The 17,622-nt window shown below is 44.8% G+C and overlaps 1 protein-coding gene across 3 annotated transcripts in view; it reads right to left on the reverse strand.

The window, feature by feature from the left end:
- LOC144162552 (receptor-type tyrosine-protein phosphatase T-like) overlaps nucleotides 1-17,622 on the reverse strand; it is a 616,771-nt gene that overhangs the window by 134,658 nt on the left and 464,491 nt on the right. Inside the window, exon 10 of one of the 3 annotated variants that reach the window (XM_077693137.1) lies at nucleotides 4,302-4,457. The exons of the other annotated variants lie outside the window; for them this stretch is intronic. Within the exon in view, the coding sequence (XP_077549263.1) occupies nucleotides 4,302-4,457 (156 nt within the window). The remainder of the gene's footprint in view (nucleotides 1-4,301; nucleotides 4,458-17,622) is intronic. 3 annotated transcript variants of the gene reach the window in all.

A 17,622-nucleotide genomic window follows, 5' to 3' on the forward strand; every position in this document is an offset into this window, starting at 1 on the left:
CATCGATTGCCTTAGTCCCAGAGAAGGAAGTGTAAAAAGACTAGCGCTAGCCCTGCGTGGTCTCTACGTTTGTCGCGTCTTTACCGCGCTACTTAACCATGTTTCACAGTTCGAACCAACTAGCCCACATTTACGCGTTGACAAGTGTTCCTAAAGTCTATAAACAATGACCTCACCTTGACCAAACGCGACCAGCTCATCGACATTCTACAACGTTTTTGCGAATCGTTCGATTGCCAGCAGGCCACCTTGGGAGGCACGTCGACCGTCCACCACGAAATTGACACCAGCACCCACGCCCCACTATGGCAGCTACCATATCGCGTGTCACCGGCGGAGCGCCGCGTGATCGACGAGCAAGTACCAGATATGTTTAAGCGAAACGTAATTTTGCCCTCTACTAGCCCGTGTGCTTCTCCCGTGGCACTGGTAATGAACAAAGACGGGTCGGTCCTGTTCTTCGTAGATTACCGTCGCCTGAACACGATTACGCGTAAGGACGCCTACCCGCTACCTCGTATCGACGATGCGCTCGACTGCTTACAGGGGGCCGAGTTCTCCTTACTAGGCTTGCGATCTGGCTTCTGGCAAGTGCCCATGGCCGATGCCGATTACTCAAAAACAAGGTTCATTATACCCGACGGGCTCTACGAATCCAATGTGATGCCTTTCGGGCTTTGTAATGCGCCAGCAACCTTCGTACGAAAGATCGACAATGTTTTACGTGGCCTCAAGGGGAAACAGGTCTGTGTTATCTCAATGACATTGTCGTGTTTTCGCCAGGTTTCAACACGCCCCTGGAGCGCCTTGAACAAGTGTTGACGTGTCTTACTTCGGCTGGCGAAAAAGTATACTTGAAGAGGTGTAGCTTTGCTGCTCAGAGCCTAACAATGTTTGTGCACGTTGATTCCAAAGACGGCATTCTTCCGGACACGAAGAAGCTTCGTGCAGTGGCAGTTTCCAAAACCGACCACTCTGAAAGACCTGCAAAACTTGGTTGGCCAAAGTTCCTATTTTCGCCGATTCGTACCAAACATTGCCACCATTATCGCCCCTCTGGGGCATCTCCTCCACGGAAACACGGTCATTAACGGCTGGTCTCATTCTTGTAAAAAGGGATTTGTGGCTATGCGAAGCCTGCTGACCCAGCCACCAATACTGCGCCATTTTGATCCACTTGCACCTACCGAAGTGCACACTGACGCCAGTGGTGTCGGTCTCGGCGCCGTTCTCACTCAGCGGGAAACTCGCTTCCATGAATGCGTTGTTGCATACAACAGTCGCACTCTGACGAATAGGCGGAGCGAAAGTATTCGTCACAGAGAAGGAATATTTGGCCGTCATTTGGGCTATCAAATTTCGTGCTTATCTCTACGGTCATCCATTCAATGTCAGTACAGGTCACCGCGCTCTATGCAGGCTGTCCTCACTGAAAGACCCTTCGGGAAGACTCGGACGTTGGGCTTTTTGACTTCAATAGTACGGTATTCGAGTCGTGTGTCGCTCCAGATGCCAACACAGTGACGCTGATGCTCTGTATCGGTCACCCGTCGTGTCGGACAGTGGTTGCCTTTTCAAAACAGACTGCGCCGTGGCGTCTCTAGCCGTACGCGATATGGCCTCGAAACAGCGTAAAGATCCGTGGATTGCCGCCATCTTGCAGTACCTGTCAAGTCCATCAACAGTTCCAGCATTTCAGGCAATAAATCGCCAGGCTTCGCACTGCGCCATACGTGAGGACCCCCTCTACCGCCGGAATTACTCATCGAAAGACAGGAAATGAGTACTCGTAATTCCTGGCTATTTGCGTTCCGACTTTTCATATTACTAAAACGCTTACGCACAGTGCTCCCACGCTGCACTTTTCAAAACGTATCACCTGCTCAGTTTGGTCTACTAGTGGCGTGGGATGTACACCTTTGTGATCAAGTATACATCCGCTCGTGCACAGAGTGTCAGCGTCGTAAGTCTCCTTCCCAACATCCCACGGGCGCATTCCACGACTAGCGTGCCTAGCACGACCTTTCTACCGTGTTGGAATAAACATTTAATGTCCTCTACCGTTGGATTATTCTGGCAGCTGATTATGTGACAAAATATGCGGAAGCAGCTGCACTGTCCACTATGACTGCACGCGGTGTCGCACCCTTCCTTCTTCAACGTTTCATTGTGCGGCACGGAGTGCCCAGGCAACTCTCAAGCGATCTCGGGACGAGTGTTCTGGTCAGACGTTGTGGAAGCGCTGCAAACTGAATGCCGCGTTGTTCAGAGGAAGACTACTTCCGACCACCCTCAACCCAGAGGGATGACTGAACGTTTTAGCCGTACGCCGGGCGACATGCTCTCGATATATGTTCAACGTGACCATTCGAACTGGGACTTACTTCTTCATTTCGTTCGTCACGTACGCGTTAATAGGGCCACGCAGACAACCACAGACTCTTCAACATTCTTTATGTTATACGGCCGTGAACCTTCCTGCCTACTTGACACCATCCTGCCTTACCGCCCCGACATCTCGTGATGTGTTCTAGTCTCGGAAATCCCCGAGGAAGCCGAAGAGTTCCGCCAACGGGGACGCTCTTTCACGCCGCGAGACCAAGCACATCAGCAGTCTCACCCCGACGACTTTAGTGGAACTCCGACTTACGCTGCTGGCTCTCTTGTGTGGCTATGGATACCATCCACTGCCGCAGGGCTTTCAAGCAAACTTCAGACTAAATACGAGGGTCCCTACCGAGTAGTCAAACAAACGTCCTACGTAAATTACATAGTCGAGCCGTGACTCCTAGCACCGATCCCCGCTGTCGTGGCCGCGAGTTGGTCCAGGTTCAGAATCTCAAGCCCTATTACGACCCGTTCATTGTCGCATCGCCCTGAGTCGCCAAAGAGGGCTCCTTCTGTATCCGTGGGGATTGCAACAAAGCTAGTGAGCGACCGTAAAAGCACCAGTCTCCCCAAGCGGGTACGTGTTCAGCTAAAGCGGAGGCGGGCCTTCCGAGTGGCATCAGTCCCCCACTGGGGTAAATGTCACACGTAGAGACACAGCGGCAGCTCCATCGACAGTGCTTCGGCGCGAGATCTGCGCGCGCACTCTAGACCTCGCTTGGTCTCAGAAACGGCCAGACCTCGTTGCTACCTCTTACAAGCCCAGCCAATAAACCTCATTAAAAATATAAAAATTCTCGCTTACGCTGAACAAAGCGGAAACATTTTTTTGGTGTTCCATAGCCCGAAGTCAACAACATCCGCTTAAGACGAACAGACTTACACATACTCTTCGGTTAGAAAGAACAACTTTCGGGGTTACCACCACTGCTGGCAATTTTGGGTAGCGAACATGGCACTCTTGGCGGTGCGCGGCGGGGTAGTAACGTGACTAGAGGGAAAGAACAAAAGCAGAGGGCTTCAAGCTATGGTTTTGTTTTGCAGTTTTCTTTGTGGTGTGGTGGTGCTCCCACGTCGTACTTTTGATATTTTGCGGGGTTTCTTTATAGGTTAAAATAAATGATGACGAATTTATTTCGCGGTGGAAATGGTGTTGGGGTGCTGCCCCGTGGTATTTTTCACATTACGCGGGGTTTGTTTATCAGTCAAAATAAATAACTACGCAATTATTTCGTCGCTGAAAATGCCGCACTTAAATTCCCCTTGCAGATTCCTACAATTGTGTCATTGACACCCTAATGATTAAGACAGTACTTCTCGGGATAGATAATGAGTTACAGTAATTAGTTAAATTTCATTGTACTGTAAACATTATGCACAAGGTTTTTTTCGAATAACACCATTGATCCTTTTTGAAATATTGTTGCATGACAGCTGGGACACCCTGTATATAGGAGGCTTTGTTCCTACAGTAGAAAAAATATCATTAGGGTTAATACGAGAGCTTTCGATTTGGCGGTTTAACACGTGTGATTCTTTTTTAGGCTTTCATTCGTTTATGCATGTTTTGTGAGCAAGCCACATAATCATTAACCATACATCTGGTAACTTGTACAAGATAGAAGACGGTAATTTTCCACGCCACGAACGAACGGGGAGCAAGACCACACACGCAGAGACGGAAACGGTCGCTCCATGTACAATTCTGTCCAGTTTTTTTCGCGCTGTTGAAAGTCGTCTAAAAAACATGAACCATCTAATTCGTACCAGAGTCTTACATCCTTATTGGCAAGCTTTGCCTTTGGCCATAGTCTTCATTTATGTACACTGAGGGACTTTGTTTGCGACGTTTTCATTGAATTCATCAGTAGCTTTCCCCTTCCTCATTTCTGAAGGAGTGTGAAAGGACTCACTCTGGTTGCAGAATGGTCCGTAAAATCCTGTGCCGCAGGAGCAGCCGTAGGGGTCGGGGAGGCACATCAGAATTCCACGGCACGTCACGTTTTTGTCCGTGTTGGTTTCTGAACACCGATGTTGGCATTCCCTGCCGAAATAATCTTCTCCGCAGGCTGAAATAAGGAAACGAAGTAGAGTTACAACATCGGCCAGGGTCATCCCGGGGTTCAACAATGTGGCTGCTAGCTACCTCTGCTATTTATTCTGAGCTATTTCTTCCGAAGGAGCTTCCTCGCATGGTATCAGTCATGGGCTCTCCGGTACATACTGCAGCCCAAGTTACAGGTAAGTTTATGAAAACTGGCGTGGTGGGTTCTATATCAGAGTCGCTCCTTGAAGAACTCTGGTTCTACGTTACACCCGGTTTTGACTGTAAAAGGCTGCGTTGTCTTTTGCTCTCTATGTGAGAGTACGAACTACGTCATCCACCTTGTCCGTGGTTACTCAGAGTTAAGGACGCCTGTGCTCTCTCTTTTTTAGTGTAACAACGTGGCTGATAATAAAACTGCCATTAAAAAAATGTCAAACCGTTCCTCCCTTTCCAGAGAAACTTGATGAAGCACAAAATAATATTAGCGGGTATGTTCATACGAAGAAAGGACGACCGGAGAGCCTGTGAAAGTTTTACTGATGTGTATGCGCATTAGCGTATGCGCATTAGCGTGTGGCTTCGTCCTTGCAAGAGGTGCAGTGGATTAAAAACAGTGAATATGCCACCTTCTGATTTGTTATTAAAACGATCATCATTCACGTTTCCATTCCAGTGTCCCTCAGGAGAAAGAAAACAGGATTACACTGCTAAAAAGGAAGAATGACGTATTCTACTCGGATTTCCCTCATTCACCAACAGGGGTGTTTTTAAGCCAACACTAGATACGGTGTGGACAGAGGAGTACTTTATTTGGAGAGAAGGGGGATAAAGAGGGAGGCAGGCTTTCTGGTCGCTTGAAGACAAAAAACGCTTGCAGATATCTGGATAATTGTCTGCTAATGATTAGCATTCTAGTGCTGCTTGTCCAGTGTGTGTTCTTTCCAGACAAATTTTTGGCATTTCTAGATTCTGTCTGACCAATTACTTCCATATACGCTCTTTTAACAAGTACAGGTGTTGCTTCCACCGAACCTGCCTTTTTTTCTGTAAATGAAGGGCGTTACACGGTTCACCATTCGCAGTATTTCTGTTCTTTTCTTATCTTCTGGTTTCCAAAATTTCGTTCAACCAATTATCCCTATTTAAGCTTATAAAACAATCATTTGTGTTACTTCTGCCATATTTGCATTTTCGTGGAAATGCAGGGCGTTACATATCTGCCATTTTAACTAATTTTTCTATATTTAATTCTTTCTTTTTCAAACTAATTTTCGACGATTCATCTCCCTTCATCCTATTATTTATTTATTTATTGGTACCCTCAGGGTAATACATTATAGAGGGGAGTGGGTTTAAGGGGGGAAAGGCATAAAAACATGAAAACAGGCAGGTATTTAAAAACAATTACCAAGCTGGCTCGAGTAATGTAGAAGAAAATACTTAACACATTTCTACAGACATACAAATTTGTACACGTACATACATTTTGGGAGTAATACAGTAATTTAAATACATTTCACGCGTAAGAAATTGCGTGTACACAAAAAAAAGGATTTAAGTAACACTACACAATGCAGAGCGAAACAAATTGATATCGGTAATTTCTACAATGTCTCGTTGAAGGTGGTTGCAGTCATTGGACGTACGCGGGATGAATGAATTAAAAAAAGCCTTAGTAATACAACTGATGACACCGACTTTGCGCGTGTGATCCAGATGCGATGATACATATGATGGCGAAGTGATTAAACAATCTCGCAAAGTGCTGTGGAAAAAACCTTAATGAAAGAAGCAGAGACGTGCGATTTTGCGACTTGAACTTAGTAGTGGAAGGCCCAAATTGTTTTTCATTGTGGTTACGCTGGTTGTTCGGTGGTAGTTTGAGTTAATAAAACTCGCCGAGTTGTTCTGAACCATTTCCAGCAAGTGAGTAAGAGTTTCCGTGGAAGGATCCCAAATGGATGATGCGTATTCAAGTTGCGAGCGTACGTTGCTTTTGTAAAAAATATGTTTTATGGACGACGGGGCGGAATGAAAGTTGCGTTTTAAATAGCCATGCATGTGGTTAGCTTTGTTGACGATAAATTTCATGTGACCTTTCCATGATAGGTCGGATGTAACATGAAGGCCTAAATATTTGTAAGATGAAACAGATTGCAGAGGGGGGCCGTTTAAGTGATATGAAAACGCGTTAGTAGCGCACGACAGATTCGCATGGATTTGCACTTGTCAACGTTTAAGGTCATCTGCCACTTACCACACCAGGAAGAGATAACATTAATATCATCTTGTAGCGCATGCGCATCATTAATTGTGGTTGTTTCACGGGAAAGGACGCAGTCGTCAGCGAATAAATGGACTGCGGAAGAAATAATTTATCAAATCATTATTATAGATGATTTTGATTGATTGATTGCGGGGTTTAACGCGCCGACGCAACGCAGGCGATGAGGCGCGCCGTAGTGGAGGGCTCCGGAATAATTTTGACCACCTGGGGATCTTTATCGTGCGCCGAAATCTCGTACACACGGGCGTTTTTGCTTTTCGCCCCCATCAGAAAAGCGGCCGCCGCGGCCGGGAATCGAACCCGCGACCTCGTGCTCAGCAGCGATTATTATAGATGAGAAAAAGTAGTGGCCCTAATACTTGGGAGTGGGGTCCTTGGGGGACACCCGACAGCACAGGCTCAAATGAAGAGCTTGTTTCGTTAGCCACTACAAATTGTCGGTGGTTAGTGAGAAAAATTTCAACCCATTTTAGTGTATTATTATCAAGACCCAAATTTCTTAATTTTAGTAGGAGTAATCGGTGCGAAACTTTATAGAACGCTTTCGCAAAATCTAAAAAGATGGAATCAGCAAAACAACTACGGTCAAGAATACAATGCAGTTTGTGAGTGAATAAGCAGTAGTTGCGTCTCGCATGAAATAGTCTTACGGAAACCATGTTGTGCTGGATGAAAAAATGAATTAGATTGCAAAAAATTTGCTATGTTAGAAAAAAGTATGCGTTCAAGGATTTTGCACGGAACGCTGGTGATTGATATGGGTTTATAGTTGAAAGGTAAATGTCTGTCCCCTGATTTAATTGCTGCAAACACCTTCCCTATTTTCCAGTCCGATGGCAGTTCACCGACGTCTAAGGATTGTGGAAAAATTTTAGATAACATAATGGAACAACGCTGTTTAGTACTTTTAAGGAACTTTGGATTAATGCAGTCAATACCAAAAGCGGACGATGTTTTGATACTGTCAATGATTTTACAAATTCCATTGGTATCTATGAGCACAGGGTACATAGGGATATAATCATAAGAGCGAAATTCTGGCGTATCACAGTTTAATGTGCGTGAAAAACAACTGGAAAATGCATTGTTTAGTACACTAGCACACTCACATTCCGGTATAGGTTCACTGTTTGAATCAGTCAGGGCTATTGTTGTTCTCTAGTGTGGGTTTATTACGCTCCAAAATTATTTAGGGTTGTTACGCAGCATCTCCGGTAAAGTGTTTGTATGGAAGTTCGTTTTCGCGTTTTTAATTGCGAACACGCATACTTCAACTGCTGCATGGTACTGTGACCAACGGAATTCACTGCCAGTCTTCTTCGCTAAGCGATAAAAGCGTTTTTTTCTGTTCGCTAAACCTCTGATATTAAAAGTGTGAATTCTGCGAAATCTGTATTTTTGTGGTAGTGCAGGGCGTACAATGTTCGCAATTTCACTCGTTTTTTCTATTTTTCAGATGTAATAATTCTTACAGATTCTTCCACAATTTATCTCCATTTAATAAAGGTGGAACTTCCTCCGTGAAGTCGGTATTTTTGTGAAGATGGAGGGTGTTAACGGCTCGCCATTTCGCTCATTTTTGTTTTATTTTTCTTATTTTTTGGTTTTCAGAATTCTGTCCCGCTAATTATCTACATTTCCACTATTATAACGATTAAACGTGGGACTTCCCCGAAATCTCCACTTTCGTGGAAAGGCAGGGCATACACGGTTCGTCATTTTTCCTTTTTTTTTTTCAATTTTCTTACCTTTTATTCAGAATTCTTTTCCACCATTTTTCTCCATGGGCGTTATTAGGGCGATTAAAGGTGGAACTTCAAAAAATCTGTATTTCATTTAATGCAGACACGGCTGCTACTTTCAATATGTTTTCTATTTTTATTTTTTTTATTTTCAAGATTGTGACTACCGAATCATTTAAATTTACGCTATTATAACGAATAAATGTGGAATCCCGTGAAATCTGTATCTTTGTGGAAATGTAGGACGTTACTCGGTTCGCCATTCTCGCTATTTTTGCTATTTTGTTCATATTCATTGGTTTTCTATCCGACCATTTATGACTATTCGTGATAATTTTTGGCCAGAATGTGACAAATGTGATCAGAGACAAAACACGTTTATTCTAAAACCGAAATGAAGTCTATCCTGTTATGACATGACATTCAATATCTATAATAAGTTATACAAACTTAAAATGCTTCACTTATCAATATGTATTGCGTGATAGAACTGTTATGGGAAAGCCTATGTATTTTAAGTTCTACTCCGTAAATGTGTGCGTTATTGAGTGAAATGTTGCGACCATATATTTGATTATTGTTACTAAATGCCCCGTTTGCCAACTGTAGGTAGGTGCAGAGGTCCTTGTCGGGCTGTAAAGCATTTGGTCTCTGCTCCCTTTCCTGTAATGACTCAGGACAAATAAATTATTTCTCTTTTTTTTTCTATTTACGCTATAATAAAAATTAAAGGTGGAATCTCCGCGAAAACTGCAGTTTTGTGGAAATGGAGGGCGTTGCATGCTCTTGCTGTGGGTGTACTCGGCAAAGAATGCAAAACATTATTACCCCATCAGATTACTAGTTTTCGCCGCTACAACACACACTCCCATCGAGTATTCGCCCAGCAGTGAGGGTTCCTCACCGGGAAATGCGGCATCTCACACGGCTGCAAGGGATGCACTCACATATACCCGCCGCTTCCCCATAGTCGAGAACAACCATTGTGGCCTCGTTATCCCCAGCAGGGAAAATAATTAAGTATAAAAAACAGAGAACCTCTGTCCGAAATATCACTCCGCCCGGATTTCTTGCTTGGCTTCCTCAACTTTCTTTATCCGCACAAGTCTTCGGAATAAACACATTGGCAACCCCAGCTATTATTAATCATTCAAAATATTATACTCCCATCTAGCAAAACGCAAATGCTCTCACTGCCTCGATACCCACCGAAGCTGATCTTCAGCACTTCATCTGGTTATCCCCAAATTCAGACTTTACACCAGATTCTCAAGCCCTTCAGATGACCCGTGAAATTCCTATAGATTCTGTCGGCGCGCCTCTCTTACACTGATCGCTCTATTCTCCACAGATAGCGGCCTTTTAGAAGTATAGAGCTGCGAGCCTGCTCCCAACGCCAATCCAGCCCCCCCGTACTGCGCACCAACCTCTTCAAAGGACACATCGAGGTTTTAATGCGCAGCATTCTTTGCCGACTACCCTCACAGCCTGGACCGTATAACGCCCTGCATTTCTACAAAAATGCAGATTTCGCAGAAGTTCCATTTTGAAGTGTTTTAATAGCGTAAATGAAAATGATTGGTCGGCCGGAATTTTGAAAACCCAAGGTTAAGAAAAGAGGAAAGAAAACTGAAAATGGCAAAACGTGCAAGACCCTGCGTTTCCACAAAATGCAGATTTGGCTCAGGTACCACTTTTAATGGTTATAATAGCGTAAATAAAAGGATTTCATTGAAAAGAATTATGAAAAGCCAAAACATAAGAAAAATACAAAAAGATAGCGAAAATGACGAACCGTGTAAATTCCATCATTTACGCAAAATGCAGATTCCCAGGAAGTTCTTCCGTTAATCGTTATAATCGCGTAAATGGAGAAATAGGAGCAGAACCAAAAAATAGACAAAAAAACAAAAAAGTAAGAACAATACGAAACGATAGCGAAAATGTTCAACCTTGTAGCCCTTCATTTACACTAAATGCATATTTCGAGGAAGTCCCACTTTTAATAGTTCAAATTGCGTATATGAAGATAACTGGATGAACAGAATTTTGAAAGACCAAAAATGAGAAAAATACAAAAAGATAGCGGAAATGGCGAACCGTGTAGCGCTCTTCATTTACACAAAAATGCAGATTTGGCGGAAGTAACACCTGTAATAGTTATAATAGCGTAAATGGAGATAACTGGTATGCCAGAATTTTGAAAAACCAAACGTAAGAATTAAAGATAGAAAACAGGGTTACTGGCAAACACTGTAACGCCCTGCATTTCCACAAAAATGCAGATACCGCGGAAGTTCAGGAATGCATATACAAAAAGCAAAAAATACAAAAAATGCGAAAACAGTGGAAATGGCAATCTTTGTAACGTCTGGCATTTCCACCAAATGCTGATTTCACGGAAGTACAACCTTCTATAGTAATAATACCGTAAATAGGCCGAATTTTGAAAAACCGAAAATTAAGAAGAAACGAAAGAAAACAGGGAAAATGGGAAACCGTGTAACGCCCTGCTTTTCCAAAAAGATGCAGGCTTCGCGAAAGTTCCACCTTCAATTGGTTTATTTGTGAAAATGAGGGTCATTGATCGAACAGAAGTTGGAAAAGCAAAAAAAAAAAAAAAATCTACGAAATTATAGCCAAAATGGTGAACCCGAACACCCTTCATTTAAACAAACACGCAGATTTTGTGGAAGTAACACCTTCAATCGTTATAATAACGTAAAAGGAAATAATTGGGGCAGAGTTTCTAAAAAGCAAAAGATGATGAAAGGAGACAGGAAACAGTGAAAATGTAACGCGCTGCATTTCCATAAGGCAGACTTTGCGGAAGCTTCACGTTTAACTGTTATATTAGCGTAAATGAAGATAACTGGTCGGACAGTGTTTTGAAAAAAGCAGAAAAAAAGAAAAATAGTGGCAACACTGGAAATGGTGAACTGTGCAACGGCTTGAATTTTCAGAAATATACAGATTTCGCGGAAGTTTCCCCTTTATTCTGTATAATATGGTAAATGAAGGCAAACGGTAGAAAACAACACTAAAACCAAAAATAAAAAAACAAAAAGGTACCAAAAAAGGCAAACCGTGTAAAGCACTGCATTTCCACAAAAATACAGATATTGCGGAAGTTCCACCTTTAACCGCTATAGTAGCGTAAATTTAGATGATTGATCCAACGCAATTAAAAACGCAAAATGGGACAACTAGAAAAATGAGTGAAAGTGGCAAAGCATCTAACGCTCTGAATTTCCATAAAAACGGAAATTTAGCCCAGACAACTCTGTTATCGTTATAAACGGGTAAACAGAGATAATCGGTTGGACAGAATTTTGTAAAACAAAACTACGAAAAAGAAAGAAAAAGCAAAAATGGCGAACCGTTACGCAAAAATTCACATCTGGCGAATGTAACACCTGTAACCATTTTAATAACGTAGATGCAGATATTTGGTCGGACGGAACTTATAAAAACCAAGAAATTCGGCTGTGACGAACTCACCCTAGACAAGGAAGATTAGAATGTACGTAATAATAGAAGATTTTTTTGTCGGCAAGTTGGTGGGTGAGGCCGCGCTCTTGATGGTTGGATGTGGAGTCGGATACTCGATGTAAATTCAAACATAAGAAACTGTAGTGGATAGCGTGTATTAAACATTCAAGAGTAGTAGCATCTGGTATGTGTAAGGTATGTTAGGCATGAATAATTGGGTGTTACGGGGAGGTCCATCATGCCCTGCCGATGATTGACAGGGTGATGCCTGTACCAGCGTGCACAATTTCGTGGGTCTGCTTCGTTTTGGTGAGCATGTTCAGAATTTCAATTTCGTGTGTCATTAGAGCTTGGCAAGGAAAGGGGTTACAAATGAAAGAATCAGTGACTGTTGGACGGTGCCACAGGGAGAAGGCAGTTGGAATGGTCTGGGACTGTCGAGAGAGAGAGATTGTGTGTAAGGACTGGAAGGAAAACACAGTAAAGTCTTCCTGATCGTTTAGGCTCTGCTACTCCGTGTGAGGGAGAGGTAACACGAAAAAGAGCAAAGATGGAGGGTGACACGTAGGATGATGGAGATATAGGGGACGTTGTAAGTATATACAAAAAATGCTTATACCATGCACGTATATGTAACTGTAAAGGTTGTAAAGCATCAAACGCCACGGGTTGTATTTCTTGTTGAGTGAGGGGTGCTTAAAGTCCGATCGGGTGTTTTGGCCTTGAATGGTTGTGTCCAAGAAGGGGCTGGGTAGAGGTACATTGATTGATTGATTGTGGGGTTTAACGCGCCGACGCAACGCAGGCGATGAGGCGCGCCGTAGTGGAGGGCTCCGGATTAATTTTGACCACCTGGGGGTCTTTGACGTGCACCGAAATCTCGTACACACGGGCGTTTTCGCTTTTCGCCTCCATCAGAAAAGCGGCCGCCGCAGCCGCGAATCGAACCCGCGACCTCGTGCTCAGCAGCGCAACGCCTTAGCAACTGAGCCACCCCAAAGGGTGGGTAGAGGTACAGATTACTGACGATTGCGGAGGCGGATATGTTTGGGCAATTCCGTAATAGTACAGAAACAGGCCAGATGCAGGTTCAGAGCGTTCGCAACTGCGTGTGGTTGACATCGTAAGCCTGAGCTTCATAAAAGAAAGAGAGAGAACAGACTTTATTGTCATCCCTCTTAAAGGAGCCATGAAGACAAAATACAAGTTGGGTTTATTAGAAAGACTGCTTAGTCCCGATAACAATGATACCAATATCATCTAAATCTTCGAACAAATAACGGAGATATGAAAGAAAACGTATAAAGCAGCCGCGACCCCCTAGCCAATTTCCCGCAACATTTCTATGACGTCACGGAACCTTGTTTGTGCGATTGGCGGCCGCCTAACTGACCTGTCGCGACGACACATGAGTGGACGCCTGTAATGGGGCCTCTAGTTCCATTTGAACGCATCACTTGAATGCTAACGTGCAGTTAACGCACTGAAAATTATGTTTTATTGTTGGCCCGTATGACGTCATTCTTGCTCATAACACGTCACTGTGGCGCAAAATTTGAAAGTTTTTAAATACTTCTTGCTTTTTTTCCGTTAAAAAAACGTCTTTTGTTGCTGTAATGGAGCTGAGTGAGATACTGAATCCTAGTTCTTTCAAATTAAACGAAGTTGTATTTTCTCTTCATGGCTCCTTGAAGACGAATGCACCATGCGGAAAAGGGCGGTATCTTCGTCCCATCAGACGCCGGTCAGGAACCCGTGGTCCCTGGCGGCGTCCTCTGCGACTTGGATGACAGCAGCTTGTATCTCGGGAAGAGAGCTGAGCAGTGCGGCCTCCCACTGCTTACTACTTCCTATATGTATTATTTTTCCAAATGCCCGTGGTTTATTGGGGCATTGCCAGACCATATGTTTTGGTGTGGCTGCTGCAATTTCGCACCACTTGCATCTGTCCGTGTACCTATCCGGATAGGTGCGGTGGCACAGGGCGGGGTGAGGGAACGTATTTGCTTGCAACATGCGCCAAGCAACTGTTTGCCATTTGTTTAGAGCAGTATGGGCAGCGGGAAATTTCAGTCGGCTCAACCTATAGTGTTGAGTAATCTCTCGGTAAGTTGCCAGTCTCTCTCTGCCCCCCCCCCCCCCCGCCCTTGTCACAGACGTCACGTTGTCGGATTCGAAGTCAGCCTTGTTCGTGTATCCTCGGGCTGCTTCATGTGCCATCTCGTTCCCCGGGAGAGACGAGTGAGCTGGCGTCCATATTAGGCGGTTGTGCCTTGAAACTGGGGTCGGACTGTTCGTAAGGATTTTGGCGGCTGTGGTGGAGATCCTACCGCGCGCGCATAGTTGACCAGGGCGGCCTTGGAGTCCGAGATGATGGTAGTAACCTGCGTGCTCGTAATTGCAAGAGCCACTTCACCCGTTTCTGGGTTGGACGTAGGGATTGAGCAAGATGAGATTGCATTTCCCTGCTGATCAACCACCACGGCCACTACCGCACCTTTGCCAGGGTAGTCCGCCGTGTCGAGGTAGCATACCGCTCGGTTGGTACTGTGCTGCTTGTGGAGCGCCTTCGCACGGGCAAGCCGTCGGTCTTGATGGTACTCCGGAGCATGTTTCTGGGCAGTGGGGCCACACTTATTTTGTCTCGTAGGTCCGCTTCAATGACGCCTTTGGTTCCATTCTGGTCTGCGAAAGCTATGTGCAGCGACTCCAGAATGATCGTAGGCGTCGAGTGTGCTATCATGATGCGCTTAGGCTGGCGCACCACGTAGAGTGCTTGTTTTTAGTCCTGTGGTGGTTTGCGGCGGAATACAGAAATGAGTTCTGTTTTCTTAAGCTAGCTTGAGGTTAGAGGTAAGGAAGTTTTTCAGACTAATAGCGGTTGATTGGAGCACTGTTTGCAGTGCTTCTGGAAAGTGTTTTAACTCGGCTGGTATGGTAATATCGTTGGCATAAATTTCAAATCGAGCCAGGGAGTCTTGTTCGGGATAGAACGAAACCTTTCAAATGCCTCGGATAACTAGTACTAGGCCTACTATGAATCTTTGTGGGACGCCCCCATCAAGGCCGAACACGTGAGCGCCGAGCCAGCTTGAGAGCCTTAAAGCTGTATGGTAGGGGATAGCAGGCAAATCAGAAATTAGATTTGTGCTCATGCGCTGGGGTTAATCTGGGAAAGTTACTCAAGGATAGTAGTTTGACAGAACCGAACGTAAGTTTTCGGACTCTTCACGGCAAGGAAGAGATAATGTGGTAAGTTGAAAGGTAAGGGTGAATAATAAGCCGCGTATAACACAGAGGCTGTCATGGGTGCGCAGGCTTGGGTAAAAGACGATTTGAGCTCCATGGTAGTATCATTGAACGTATTCTAGGTAATAGGTGAGGTGCGCGATTATTTATGAGACGTTCGATGAGCTTGGAGAACTGTGATATGGTGAAATCAGCGCCTATCACGCTACACCAGGGGTACCAGTGGAGCAACTTTAAATATAAACAGAGGTCCCAGTTTCTTACCAAGATCAGAATAACCATGGCCGCTCGCTTACCCCACAGCCCGCTAGTGGCGAGTCGACCATGACGTTGAGGCTGATAGATCATAACGTAGGTACGCACCTACATCCGGAACCTTCATTTACTGTCAGTGTCGAAGCGAACGGTAGCAATAGGTGGCGAAGGTCGTACGTACTCACGAAGGTTATGCCACTAAGTGTATATTTACAAAATTTACATACGAGGTGTACACATGACGTCGTTTGTGTGTGGGAGAGAGAACTCTTTAATGTGGGCTAGCCAGGTCATTCTGCTAGCGGCAGTGCTTGCTACGCCAGATGGGGGGATTAAAATGCAGTAAGGGGAATGTGACAGACTGGGAAGGCAACAGTTAGACAAAAAACAAAAGTTAAATAAAAAATGACCTGCAATGAAATGCAAGGAAAAATTGGCCGCGTATCTGCTCCTTCCGTTCAAATGTCGTCAAAAGACGATAGTCTTTGTAGGCATTTGCAAACAATATGCCCCCCATTTCCTTTCGCGCTCACCTCTCATGCTGTTCCTGTTCTTTCGCGCTCATCCCAAGCTAAACACACTAAAGGTTTGCTCAAGGCGATTTGAATTTACCGCGTTCCACTGCTACAGGCCGGGTTCCTCCATGCCAGCGCTGCAGTACGGCGGAGACGCGCGTGAATCGAGTTGGCCGACTTCAAGGTCTATAAAACCGCTTCGCCGTGCTCCACGTGCGTTCCAAGCAGAACGTGGAACCAAGCTAGTGGAACCTTTCGTTGCTGTTGCCGCGTGATTTCTCATATGCCGCCAGGAGGTGGCGCAGGCAACAGCAGGCGGTGGTTTTCTGCAGTAGATGTAGATTATCATTTGCTATCAAAAAACAATGCATCCATGAATTTTTTTTTACATAAAGGAACACTGTAAATGCTCCTTGTGTATTAATTTTCGGTCCTATATTTGCGTAATGTCTTGTTCATGTTCAGCAACGTTGACAAGTATGAACATAAAAACCAGGCTTAGACGCTCACATTTGGCTGTGAGTATATAAGACTATGGCGCAGTATGCATTTTACTTTGGCCGAGTGGCTGAATCGAGTCACAGACAGACAGACGGACAGACGGACAGACAGACAGACAGACAGACATACAGACAGACCAAAATTTCTGGGTTTAAGTAGTCCAAGAAAGACTATCGTTTTTAAAAACTCTACATAAAGTTAAGTAGGCAAATGCAGCGAACGAAGACATGGAAGCGTAGAGTGCCTAACAACAAAAAGAAGACCAAGCGTGCATGACGGCCCAAATGCGTGCAGATGTAGCTATGCACACAATGCAAGTATTAGAAAATTTTGTCTGGTCCAGAATCTCGCAAAAAACCAAGAAGAATTTTTTTCTCTAAAAATGAGTCATTGTTGTTGGCCCAGGGTTCCAGAAAGTGACACAACTGAAGCCTTACTCCACGTCGCACACGAGACAGGCAGCTAGCCGCTGTTACTCGCGCAGCGGCCAATCGCGGGTATTTATACAAGTGCTCAGTAGTCTCGCGCACAGCACACGTGGGGCACAGTGGTGAATCCTCCCACCGCATCTTGAACTTGAACCTTCCGGTGTAAGCCACGTTGAGGCGAAAACAAGGCAGTACACCTTCAGATGGTTTGACCAGGTCGGGTGGAACACGGAATTTACAAAGAGGGTCAATTCCATGCAGAGGTGCAGGATATCCGCTGCGAGGGTGCTTCCGCTTCAATATTTGCTCACTCCAACCAGTTCGATAGATAAGGGCACAGCAATCCTCACGAGACAAAGGAAACTGTGTCGTGTTGCGCAGACAGTGGCCAGCGCTGGCGGCTGTATCAGATATAGTATTTTCTTCTATTCCCGAATGACCAGGCAGCCATTGAAGCACGATGTGATGGTCCGCGCGCACTACCGCTGTGTGGATTTCGCTTATTTCCACACAAGCTAACTGCAGTCGTTGGACAGCCTTCTTAGAGCGTGCAAAGTACCCCGTGAGTCTAAAAAGATCACCAATCACCGGGCATAGTGTGCACCAATGATGCAATGTGCACCCCTTACAGCCGCTATCTCAGTAGCGGTGGATGATGTTTTGTGGCTCAGTTTTTTCCTGATTCTGCACTGGACCGACGGAATCCACACGCCAATCT

This window comes from Haemaphysalis longicornis, unplaced genomic scaffold (genome assembly GCF_048455015.1).
Source record: "Haemaphysalis longicornis isolate Haplotype H1 unplaced genomic scaffold, Haemaphysalis longicornis Haplotype H1 scaffold_12, whole genome shotgun sequence".
Taxonomy (NCBI): Eukaryota; Metazoa; Arthropoda; class Arachnida; order Ixodida; family Ixodidae; genus Haemaphysalis; species Haemaphysalis longicornis.